Source organism: Pseudochaenichthys georgianus, chromosome 7 (genome assembly GCF_902827115.2).
Source record: "Pseudochaenichthys georgianus chromosome 7, fPseGeo1.2, whole genome shotgun sequence".
NCBI classification, from domain to species: Eukaryota; Metazoa; Chordata; class Actinopteri; order Perciformes; family Channichthyidae; genus Pseudochaenichthys; species Pseudochaenichthys georgianus.
In genome coordinates, this window is record NC_047509.1 from 23,376,688 (window position 1) to 23,390,285 (window position 13,598).

Consider the following 13,598-nt stretch of genomic DNA (forward strand, 5'->3'; position numbering starts at 1 on the left):
AAACTGACATAAAAAGGTGTACACCTACCCTTTATACATGAATTATACTATGATGTCTTTGAGTGTACCGCTAAAATGTACGAAGAGTGACACCCAAGTTTGTATTTTATTTTTGTTTTCTTGATACAGATTAAATAGCATACTACCATAAATGATTTAAAAATGTTATTCCCTGTTTTGAAGTTTAATCTTTCTTTATTTGCCGTACGTTTACAATTCCTTAGAGTTTTACAGGACATAAATGTGCTGAATTATGATTAATATTTAGATAGACTTAATGTAATGTTTTTTCGAAATGTATTATAATAAGGTGAGAATCCAACACCCATACTTATTATGTGCAGCAAAACCTTGTTAAATCCAACATAACTCTATTTTAATATTTGAGTGGATACCCCACTAAGTTTCCAAAATGATGAACCATGGCAGGATACATTTAAAAAAAGATGTGCCTAAGAATATATAACAAATATTTGTATTTGATTGAATGGAGCCTTAACACCTGTTTTTCACCCATGCTGGAAACAATGATCATTCTTTGAGACTTTTTTTCTCACTTTAACATGTCAAAACAAACACACTGGGATGTTTCCTCCTCCAAAGTGACATCTGCCCACTTACCTACAAATAGTCAGGGTCAAACTGCCCGTGGAAGCTTTCATCAGTGGAAGCAAAATGGATCAGATAAGATTTGGGGTCTCATTTAAAACTTTGTGAGTATCAAAATTGAAAATCAAAAATACTTAAAGGACGCATCATTTTCAGATTTGAACTTAATAATACCTTCTTGTTTTATCCAGTGTTTTTCATTGTTTTATCCTGAGGAGTGCACTTTCCATTCAGAAAAGAGAATGGATTGATGCCTCAACAGCAAGATTAACAGGTACAAATATTTTTCTGTGATAAAAAACAATTGGTTATGGTACTTCTTTCAAGTATTACCTCAGAAATGTTTTGCGTTTCAGAAGGAGATGTGTCATGTTTTTCTGATTACATGGAGATGCGGATTCACAATGTGAGGATTGAAGGGCTGGGGCTCTGGCTGTCTGGGGCCTTAAAGATCCGAGGTAGTTCTTTCTGACACAACAAGGGACAACATATTGACATGGATATGAGATAAAATGCCTCAACATCTCCTTTATCTTTCTGCAAGTCAACCTGGCTTCTCTGGATCAACTCAACCTGCAGCTGTCTTCCTGTGGACTCTCACTGCACAAAGACCCTGACAACAACTTTCTTTTTAGAGTCAGCTACACTGGATGTTTGGTCCAGCAACAGGTAGGTCACTCTTTTAAGAAATATGTAATTCATAATATAAACAAAGCTGGGCCTTGTGGTGATAATTATCTGGTTGCTATGTATCTTTCAGGATGGCCATCATGTCCTGACACTGAATTTGGTGAAGAGGATAAACAGATTTGGAGGCAGACCTCACAGTGTGATGATGAAGTGTCCGCTGGGTTCTGTGCTGCCCAGCAGAGAGAAGATCCAGTGTGACCCGGAGTACATCCAGGTAACTGCCGACTGCAGTGTTCATAACGTTTCACTGTTTTCATTGGACATTTCTACATCTTAACAAGTGTTTTGCTTTGTTATTCTGATACGATTTATATTTGCCTGTAGGTGACCAGACAAGTTGCCTATGACAACTGGGACAATGAGGTAGACATTGAAATAAATCACTCAATGCTTTGATGAAATCACGCTTCAAAATATGATTGCATGACAAATGTGAACAAATAGCCTGCAGTGGAAGAAGGTATTAGGTAGCTCGGTAAAAGTATTTATTCAACAGGGTAGAAAGGGTTATTGGTGTGAACATTTCAAAAGTATTGATGTGAAAATATACAAAAAGCAAGATTGCTAGTCCCATTTCAGAATAATACATTCAATTGAATGTGATTCTAATTATGAATGTGTTAATCACCTAATGTTGCAGTTGGTACTGAATTATATACTGCTTAATAATTAACCATATTATATTTGGTGATTTATATATCTCAATAATCTAAACCTGCAAAGTAAGTGAAGCTGTCAAATGAACATAGTGAAGTATAAGACTCAATATTTTCCCTTAAAAATGTTGCAGTAGAACTATAAACTAGCATACAATTAGTAAAGTAGCCTATTCAGGTATTGTACTTGTGTTCATGTACTTAGCCTTCTATCAACTACTTTAAATACATTTGAGAAAATAAAAAGAGAACAGAGGAGTTTTGTCTCACCTTGGTTTTGTGTTTAATGTTTGCTGGTACAGCTGCAGTGGTCTCTGTCTCTGAGCGATCAGCTGATCGTGGCTCTGGAGGACGCCAGCCTGATCCAGATGAACATCGACATGAGAGGCTCAGACATCACAGTCCAGGGCAGGAGGGGGGAGGTTCTGAGCCCTGTCACAGTAGGTTTATCTTGCAGCATCCTGCCACCTAGTGGCCTCTGGCAACATTACAACTGAGGTTCAGATCATCACTGTGTTTTGGTCTGTCTGTGGTTCACACAGGTGATGGAAGATGAGGGGGACTTCTTGGCCTTGAAGCTGGTCAGTGGTCAGTACGCCTACAGTATGGAAGCTACATGCCCAAAAGGTCAGTACTGGAAGTTATTTTCTAAACTTTAGGGTGTTTACCCCAGTCAGTACTCTGTAGGTACTCAGATCCTGCATAAGGAATAATCCTGCATTCAAATAAAAAAATCAAATCAAATCCAATTTTATTTGTAGAGCACATTTAAAAACGATTTTGGTCGAGCCAAAGTGCTGTACATGTAATTTAAACACATAAAAACACATTACATCACAATAAAAGACAATAAATCACAACAGATAAAAACTACACATGGAACAGTCAGGAGTCGTGACCCCACTCCAACTAGAAGGCCAGAGAGAAGTAGTGTGTCTTCAGTGTGGATTTAAAAGCCCCTAGGGTCTGGGCCGACCTCACATGGAGGGGAAGAGTGTTCCAGAGCCTGGGGCCAGCTGCTGCGAAGGCTCGTGGCCCTCGGGTTTTGAGCCACCAGACACCTACTTAAGTCAAAAATATATATTTGGAAAGATATGGATGTATTTACAGGGTAATGCATATATGTTTATATATACATTCTATTTGACTCTTGCAGCCGGTCAAGGTGGAGCTAAACTTTTTAACTTCTTTATATTAAGTTTGCTATTGTTTTTTTTGTAGTATGTTTCCCCAAAGAAAAAGGGTTATTAGATGATCAACGAGGATTGGAAAGGAGAACAAACTAAGTTCTAATAAACACATTTGGATTTAGTTTTTGAAATTTAAAAATGTTGTGGTCACAAGCCGGAAATCAATGATTTGAAAGGGCTCTAGTAACTACATCTGTCATAAATATAGTTTTAAATATTGTAAAAATATGAAAATATAAATAAAAGAGCCTAAAAAGTGTGCTTGATTAAATGTAATTCCAGCAACTCATTGTATCCCCTTTCAGTGAACACATTCACAGCAGAAGAGACTGTGCTGCACATTTTCAAACGGCGTATGGGTCTAACCAAGCGAGGCAGCCGGGAAAACGAAGCTCTGACTGTCAGTGACGTGTGGGTGAACCAGACAGATAACTTCACCTTGCACGAGACGAGTGCATTTGTGACACTGATTATTCCTACAGCCCAAATACTCCAGACCAAGGTTGGTGCTCATGGTGGTTCATTTTCTGTTTCTGACATTTCTTAAAGTCTAAGTTCTGTGTCATTTAAGGACTCATTATGGTGTGTTTGTTTTACAGACCTGTGCAGACAGCAAGCGCCTCCTGCAGCCTTTCTACCGGGTGGATGTTGTGCTCACCTTCAAAGAGACACATCACAAAATGCAGTGGAGCATGGAGAACACCCTGCCATGCACAGGTGAGTGTGCTGCTGATGAACACAGTAAAGCTAAAGTGGTGATTAATTATGGGATGATATTTTGACCACTAGCCATTGAAAGGCTTTTACTGTGGAGTCACACCAAGCACTTACTTTTGTTTGTTGCTCAGTCAATTAATCATTGAACTTTATCTAGCACCTTTCAAACAATTCAAAGTGAGAGAGAAGTGAGAACAGAGGTGATTGATGGGAAACAAACACAACAGAGAGAAATACAATTTTAAAATAAAATAATACAATCCCATATTTTTGAACACCTAAAACGTATAATTTAGATGCAGATAATCTTCATGGCGAAAAGATGTTCATCTATTTTCATCTGTTGATTTCGCATGTGTTTCCTTTGCATACAAACAAGTGTCCAGATAATAAAATCAATCAGATAATTAAGACATTTTTAAAGTGCAACTACACACTCCCTTTGTCAAAACATATTTATGAATAGTTATATTCTTTTATAATTCTTTTGAAAAGTTGAATTTACTGGGCACAATATTTCTTACATTCATTTACTGAAGGCTTGCAAGTTCAGCATCATGCTTGTGTGAGTTACATACTGGGTCATGATTGTCTTAGTTGTGAATGTGCGTATATATGTCCACGTGTTACAATCAGATTTCCGATGAACACATACATTTCCCCCCTTCAGCATATACATTCAAAAACACCCTTCAAGTGTCAAACTCTGCACATACATCTTTGTGAAGCTCAAACATCCAAGAAAAGTTAGAATAAGCAAAACCAATGTCTGAGTGGAGAAGGACTTTAACTAGCAAATCAAGTTGGTGGAACGTTAAAAATACAGCGATGCTTTAGTTTCTGGAGTTACTGCATGCTGAAAGAGACCACTCTTTATTTTTCTTAAATCTTAATCTGTACATATATTGCAGCCATTCCATTCCAGTGTCTGTTGAATTCAAACACGGAGAAATGTTGCCAGTAGTTTATAGAATAGTTAAAAAATGATTTTACTAAAACACATAGCCTAAGCCGCGTTCACACTGCGGTACTTTTCCCACAAAGGTTCATGCGAATTTAGTTCATGATCGCGTTCACACCAAAAAGAGCCGGTACTAAAAGTAGTTCATGAGAACCTTTTAATCCCCTCGAAAGTCCCTGCTAGAGAGCAGGGACTTTCGAGCGGCTCTTTTTTGAGAAAAGAGCTATATTTCTGATTGGCTGGGCGGATTGCAAACCACGCCCCGTAAAACTCCCAAAAAGTTTTGTGAAGCCGCCATTTTATTATCCTCGTATTAGCATTAGCATTAGCCCAGCGCAGAAACGCAGAGAGACTAACTTATGGCAACACAAAATAAAACATGGGAGCGGTGGAGATGAGGAGGTGTCGGCGTTCTGGCGATTTACTCGGAAGGCTTCAGTAGAAGCTGCTGGGACTCCCAGCAGCTTCTACTGAAGCCAGTCCCCAACTCCGGGGACTTCCGGCCGGGGACTTTGGGCGGCAGTATACGCCGTGAAGTGGTTGGCGGCCTGCCAGTAAACCCAAAGCAGAAGAAGAAGAAGTGACGTCAGCGGCTTCATTTGCCTAATCCACCCCCAGGGACTTTTTCTGGTGTGAACGCGATCTGTACTTAGTTCATGCGAACTAAAGAGTTCGCATGAACTAAGTTCGCATGAACCTTTGTGGGAAAAGTACCGCAGTGTGAACGCGGCTATAGGCTACCTATAAATAATAAATCCACAGAAACCAGTGGCGAACCGGCATTATAATGTCCGTCTTTTCACTGAATTGTCGTCTTGAAAAGGGTACTCACAACAATTCCGCAACAACTTCATCTTCACCTGTTGCACTTGTCATTTCAACATTAAAAACAATAAAACGCCATGAATTGCTTCGTCGCATTCATCTAGATCAGTGCTTCTCAAAGTGTGGTCCGCGGACCACTGGTGGTCCGTGAGCACCCCCTAGTGGTCCGTGAGTATATTGGTAACATTTTAAATAAATAAATAAATTAAAGTTTTCCGCACTCTCGCGGGGATATCTCCGCAATGGAGCAAGCTTAAGTTTCACTTTCGATTGCATGATATAGCCCAGATAAATACCTTCATCACACATGTGGCCGCTTGTTTGTACCATTTTCAGGCGATTTGTAAAAAACGATGTGTTTTTGGATATTTGTGGAGTTAGGTGGTCCGCGAGTGTTTTTTTATTGGTTAAGTGGTCCTTGGTATGAAAAAGTTTGAGAAACACTGATCTAGATCCTCTGTCTCGAGCCAGTTAACTAGCGGGCCTTCTAGACGAGTACCCTGGAACCGAGGGAAACTCTGAAAGAATACGCCCATTGGCTACAAATCAATATATGATTGGTTGATCAAACTGTCAGTCCAAACGTACACTCTCATTCAGTACACTCTCATTCAGTGCATTCGATCAAGGATGTAGAATACCTTGGTTGAAGGATATTCTACCCAGAGACCCAGAACAAGATCTGATTGGTTGCTTTCTTTTCAACACAAAACCACTGAAATGCGTAGTGCATGGTCCGAGAAGGACAAACAAATCAACGTAACACTGTAATATTAGATCAACAACACAGATACGATTCTCATTTATTCATTTTATATACATTTTATTTATAAAATTAAATCGATTTTTTTGTTTGTTTTATCTGAGTGTTCCAGGGTATTCTCTGAATACCTTGAAGCCAGGGGCGGACTGGCCATTGGGAATACCGGGAGTTTCCCCGGTGGGCCGGTGCTGTGTGAAAAAAAAAAGTTTCCAAAAAAAAAAAAAAAAAAGTTTCCAAAAAAAAAAAAAAAAAAAATCTTTTTTTTTTGCCTAAATCCTACCGGCCCACATTTGTAAGTGTTCCGGCCCAGCCCAGCCCAGTGGGATGTGGCCAGGGTTGGGTTGTAACGGAATACATGTAACGGCATTACGTAATCAGAATACAAAAATCAAGTAACTGTATTCAGCTCGTGTTACATTTGAAAAACGAGTAATCTGATTACAGTTACTTTCGTAAACCTGAAGTGAATACATTTTGGATTACTTATTGGAATTATTGGTGGAAAGATTTCCTTACAACATGTAATATTCATTACTAAAGGTACAGCCTTGTCTGGTTTCTTGCTCAAGGGCACCACGGCAGGGCAGGAGGTGAACTGGGACCTCTCCAAGTAGAAGTCCACACTCCAAATAGGTCTGGTCGGGGACTTGAACCGGCGACCCTACGGCTCACAGTCCAAGCCCCAACTGACTGCCATAGATTTAGTCCCTAATTTTGCTCTCAAAATGGACCAAATTGATGCATTTAACTTCAACATTTAAAAAAAAAATCTTCCCGGGGGAGCTTTCCCCCGGACCCCCCTAGAGGAGGTGAGGTCCATCACCTGCCCACACCCCCTGTTAAATTGTCTCACCCACATTGAGGATGCTTCGTACGTAGCCCATGTTTTATTCCATGTGTCAAGTCAGGCAAATTCGGTCAAAATGTTATTGCATCAATGATCTGTTAACATTAAAATCACTAAATATATGCCGTAACTATTTTTGCTCTAGGCAACTCAAGGGCTAAATGTGATTACTATATGAATAATTGTCCAAAATAACATTAAAGGCATAGGATTTTTTGTTAAGTAACATACTTTCGTCGCCGGCCGGCCGATACATGCCACGCATTAAGTGGGCCTGTCTGTCAATTAATCCCCGGGCCACTTTTTCCCCCCAGTCCGCCCTTGCTTGAAGGCCCTGACGGTTCGCCACTGATAGAAACTGATAATGCTGCAGTGGTCTCTTAATTTTTTTCAGAGCTAGATGTTACTAATGTTACTCCTTCAGCTGAAATCCAAATATTAGAAATATAGACTCATAAATATCATTTTTGAATGTTAATGAATTTACTGTAACTAAATTATGCAAGTATACGTCCACAGCCAGGCCAGCTGCATCACACAGGACCCCCCCTCCTCCTGGTCCCAACACCACAGCCCGCTCCACTCTGAACTTTAAACCCCAGAGTTCAGCTACAGAACAGACGTTGTTGGACCGCTTAAACGTGAGAGCTCCATACAAAGAAACAACATCAACGTTTTCCACAACTATTCCACCTCGCACACAGACTGAGGACAGCAGCTCTCATTCCCACACTGATGATCTGTCAAAGAGTCAAAGTGGAAATGTGTCTTCTTGGTTTTACGGAGACACCAATTCAACTGAAATAAGCTTTTTTGATTTTCTAAATGTGACCATACGTACTTCAGGAGAATCAGATTTCCTTCAGTCATCAGCTGAACCATCAGAAACATCTGTCCTCCAAACAGCTGCACCTGAACCAGGATACCAACAATTCAACACAACACGAGGGAATAAAGAAAAGCAGAGAAGACTGAAGTGGATCTGGGAAGACTAGAAAACGGACAGAAACAGCACTGTCCATTTGGCCTAATCTTTATAATCTAAATAAATCAACCTTTTCCAATATCTCATGATACAACCTGCATTTCATTTTAGTTGTAAGCTTGGCAAACAACATTTGAATCACCAAAGTAAAAGACTGATGTATTTAAATTCAAACACAATGTTTCCATTACTTAAAACTCCATATGTTTTTTTACATTTAATTTCGTTGGTCTTGTTTTTACAAGTGCCAACACACTACAGTTACAGTTTCATCGCAGTGACAACTTTTGCTTTTATGCATTTTGACTCTCATTGTCATTGGTGCTTTGTGTCTGTTTGCAGTCTTGAAAGGTGACGCTGTGGTCAGTCAGCGCTGTGAAGGTTGATTATACAAACAGAAATACATCCAGGCCCCTGCCAGCCGCTGCCTAAGGGGGGATATTATCCAGACGCAGACAAGGCAGGCGTTAAATAAACATGTCTCTACCCGAGCAGCACAACAGGCTGACGTAGAGAAGACCCTGCAGCCTGCCACCATCCAGAGAAGAGGCTCGTAATAAAGACTTTATATTTAACAGATACTTTAAACTGATTTTCAGAGGCTTTATGTATCGACACATTACAAATGGACACCTTTTAATTTAGTTTTTCTCTTCTGATAAAAATTCATACATTTTCTGACAAAAATCAGCTGTGATGTTGCTAAATGTGTCTTTGCTGCAGTACGCTGAACCAACAGGAGAGGGCACTGTTGCATGTGTTTTCAGAAAACCTCGCAAGGCCAGCAGCCTGCCTGAAGAGGCTCATTTTAACATTAACACATTTTACTTCAATTTCTTTTCATTTTTGTAGTTACTATATGTCTTCATTGACAGATGAGCTGTATGACCACTGAAAATAGCAAAATCTAGATGAAAGAAGATTTTATATTATTTTGAAATCATCTTTGCCAATGTAGTTAAATAATTGCTTTAAATATATACCTTAAATGTATTTCTTGCCATCAATTATTATTTGGAGTGAAATGACTGAAGATGTTTCTCCTTTGTTCCCAGCCTTTTTTTCCACCTGTGTTATTGTGACCTCCTGGTATGCACCAAAGGGTCTGTAAATGATAACAGTGCAGTGTTACGCAGTTACATGCATCATATACAATGGGCTGTGGGGCAGAAAATCTAAACTTCCTTGTGCCTTTGGTCCCCATCTGCTCAGTGAACTTATGAGCAGGAAAGGGAATGAGTGGTGCAAAAAACAAACCAACATCCCTGCTTCTTTCATGTGGCCTCTCTCGGTCATTACCCTATCTGTACCGACTGTTAACTGTCTTTACAAAGTTAAAAATCCCTTTCATGTTTCACTGTTTCTCTTTTGTTTTAATTTCAGTCAGAGCATATGGTTTGCACATCTGGGAGATGCTAAGCATGGTGACACCCAACCTCCACACACACTGCTTCTGTGAAGTGATCCATATATGGTCTTCATTGTTATTGCTCATAATCACTCATCATTATTATAAACAAGCCCAGTCTTGATTGGCCGCTTTGAGTTTGCCGTGTAAAGATGCTCAATAATGTGAGCTTTCAGAATTTCAAAGGGCCTTGGTGAAAGTGAAACGTTTTGCTGTTTATTCACAGATCTGAAACACATCTGAGGCATCGTTCTGCACTCTGCCCTGCAGCTGATTAATCCCAGTGTCTTTGTGACCGGTTGTGCATGGGTCATCATTTTTTTAAGCAAGGACTTTAACAGTAAGTCCTCGGGTGGCCTATGTGCTTATCCTGATTAGATCTTTGTGATCTAATCCGAACAAACCTGCCTGAAGCTGCAAAAATGAAATATTTCTAGGTAAAGTTCCCAGACCTCCCAGAGTGACCCAGCAACAAGACTGGGCAACACACTGTGAAGCTTGTATCATGTGACCACAAACAAGCAATCAGATCAGATCAGGAAATTTGATAAGTGCATCTCATCCCAGCTCATTTGAGAATAACCACATTTGATCCTTCATAATAGAAAGAGAGTGTCATTAACTGACTGGTAATTTAATGACACCAAAATGAAGTTAAAATTACTATTGTGGACAACTTTGGGTCATTAAATGCCACTTCAGCCTCCTCCTCGCTGCAGCGTTAGTTCTGGCGAGGCAGACGTGATGCCATGCCACTGGAGAGTCGTGGGGAGGATGAGGGGGAGGAAGGCTATGTGTGGCTTTGAGTGGTTTGCTGGGCCTCTTCATCTCGCTCGCCGGGTAATTACAGAATCATGGGTCAACCACGCATGTAACCACGGTTACGTTGCACAGTAGCAGATGTGCTCATGACATTATCCAGCACCAGAGCAAAAGGTAAATAAAAACAGATGCAGCTGGTTGCTACGGACCTTCGCCAAACTTGCGTACACCCCTAATTGTTCCCATGTGGGCCTGCTGAGCGGGAGTAGTAAAGGGGGCGGGTAGGCCCTGTTTAAGATATGCTAGTGTTCCTCAAGGGGAGACATTTATGAATGGGACAATGAGCCTTTGATGGTGGTTGTGGTGGTGTGTGTTTAATTGTGTGTTTATGTGTGTGTCTGGCATTCTATAGAGGGGCAATATCGTTAGTTGAAGTACAATTTCCCTCATTCTCTCGGCTTTTCTACAAGCATACCCAACGGACATGAAGGCCTACTGGTCCGATGCTTCCTTTGTCACACCGGGCCTGGATGTGTGTGTCAGTGTGTGCGTGACACTGCACAATGTCAGGGAGGTCCTGGCTGGACCTGAGCCAAGCCTGCTGCAGGCCAGATGAAATATAGAGGAAGAGGCTCGATTTCAGTGATATCCTGTCTTTGCTCGGCATCTGATTAGTGAACGCAGCCTGCAAGATCTGAGTATGTGTGTGTGTGTGGGTGTGTGTGGGTGTGCAGCTTTACAGGTGTATTTCTTGTTTTTGTGCAGTAATGACACACAGTTTACAGTAAAAGGAGGCCTCAGGTTGGACTAGAAATTCCTGATTTTAGGGCCCTGTTTTGATAAGTTGGTAAACAATTGTTTGACGTTTCCCACATTTTTTGTGTTGCTTCCGTAGATCTGTATGTGGTCTACCCTCTTCTTCACCACACACACACACACACACACACACACACACACACACACACACACACACACACACACACACACACACACACACACACACACACACACACACACACACACACACACACACACACACACACACACACACACACACACACACACACACACACACACACACACACACACACACACACACACACACACACACACACACACACACACACACACACACACACACACACACACACACACACACACACACACACCCTTACAAGTCTTACACTATGAAGCTCACTGCCAACAGTGCGTGCCTCCTCTCTCTCTCTCATTAACCGCAACTGTCAGATCCTCCAGATGAGGAGCAATTAAACCAGATAATAAACACTCGCCATCAATTCCTGTTTGTTGATGTTGTGTTGTTGTTGTTGATGTCGACGAGCTCGGGGCTCCTCTCCTGCCACCTTAGTGCTAACTAGTACTTGAGTAACACACGAGAGCAGCAAAGGGGAGAGTCCTTCACAACAGTAGAAAGGCCTCTACCTGCCGCATGTATGGCAACGCCGGGCTGATAATAAAAAAGGAACAGTGAATGTTAACAATTAGATCCTAATCAGACACAGCTCACAGAGGCTGCTCTTTTATCCCCAGGCTTCACAGAAAAGGCAAACAAAGCGCTGCAAGCTGTCAAGATAAAACACTACTTGGGATTGGCCGTGTCTTAGGGCTTCTTAAAGGGCAGTAATCTTGCCGTGTGCTGCTTCCTGAGACGACGTGCTGTAAAGACTCATGTGTTTGCTCTTGTATTGGAGTGATAAGGCCTCCTCCTCATCCCGCCTTGCTCCTGACGATGCTCTCCCCTGGCGATGAGTCGATGGGGCCGTGTTGAGGAGGGGACAGAGAAGGGGCCAGCAATGGAGGTTTTTTTTCCACTGTATGTGTTTGGGAGATGATAGAAAGTTGGAAAAAAGTTCAAGTTAAACCTGAATCTTTTCTGTTAATTTGAGTCTTGAATAAATTAGTTTGTATATACAGTAAAGGAGCTTTTAATACAGCAATTAACTGCTAACCATAGCTCATGCAGCAAAACACTACATGTCTTCTTTTTCTCTTCCATGCACTTTTCTCCCTTGTCCAAACATGGTGCTACATTACCCATAATGCAGCTTTATTACCAGCATAGATTCAGGTGTGTTATGCTAGTAGCACCTGATGTAGCCTTGAGCTGCTAGCTTCAAGCAGATAGCCAGCAGGGATCTGGTAAGATCTATATTTTCTAACTCCACTCCAGATTTGTTTTCCATTTCAAACTGTCTTCAGCTCACACTGAAACGTACTGAAGTGAGTTTAAAAACACATTGGTCCAATTTCTCTCTACTTCCCTAATATCACAAAAATACTTTATACAAATGTTTGCACATGCAGTTGTACTTCCCAACAACTTTAATCAGACTTGTGTGAAGTCCCCTTAATTCATACTTGTATAATATAAAACGTTGATGATCTGTATTTGTTCTTATGAAATGAACTCTAGTTGACCTCAGGAAAAAGGCATATGTGCACATATACACTCTTGATTGTTCAGCTTGTAAAAAAAAAAATGACGTGCCTGGGATGGTTTTCCACTTAAATTTGAAGGCCGGACAAAGCATTCTTAGGATTTTAAAGACAATGCCCTTTCTTTCGAAGGCTATAAAAACATGTATGCAGCTGTACAAGGAGTTTCCTGATCCAGAGGCAAAATATGGTGTCAGATATTCCTATTACCAATCAGGATGGCGTGGCCTGGAAAGAAATCTCCAAGATGAAACTGTGGCCTGTTTAAAAAAACCCAGAAAAAACCGATCTGATTTCCCTTTCTCTGTGGAAAAATAGACGTGGCCTGTTGTTTTGAAACTATATTTCCCTCAAAAACACTCTGAAAACTAAACAAAATTGACAGTGTTGGATTTATTGTCTTGTGCTCTTTTGTCTTTGGCTGCCGCTGTTTGTGCCTTTGCCATGGTAACGGCAAGGTTATTTATCTTTACAGCCCTTTTACAATAACGTCCCTTTCCTGACCAAACAACAGAGGAAATATCAGGTCAAGCCTCTTCCCCTTTCTAATGATCAGGTCAGTTCAGCCTCAGTATTTCAGACGTCTCATGCACGTTCACACGTGTGCCCGCAGTGCCTGGCTACTGATGTGAAATGCACAGTTTGTGATTAACATTTCCGTCTTGTTAGTGTGTGAATGTTTTGTTTAGACCTTTTGTGTTCAAATATTAAAGGAAATGGGGGGCGAT

The 13,598-nt window shown here is 40.9% G+C and overlaps 1 protein-coding gene across 1 annotated transcript; it reads left to right on the forward strand.

Annotated features, from left to right (window-relative positions):
* Positions 1–636: 636 nt before the first annotated feature.
* Positions 637–8,253, forward strand: ciroz (ciliated left-right organizer protein containing ZP-N domains). The gene is made up of 11 exons (XM_034086197.2): positions 637–713; positions 801–883; positions 966–1,067; positions 1,154–1,278; positions 1,370–1,513; positions 1,624–1,662; positions 2,258–2,395; positions 2,498–2,582; positions 3,451–3,647; positions 3,745–3,862; positions 7,778–8,253. The coding sequence occupies exons 1-11, from the start codon at positions 676–678 to the stop codon at positions 8,251–8,253; spliced, it is 1,545 nt and encodes a 514-aa protein (XP_033942088.1). The 5' UTR covers positions 637–675.
* Positions 8,254–13,598: the final 5,345 nt, after the last annotated feature.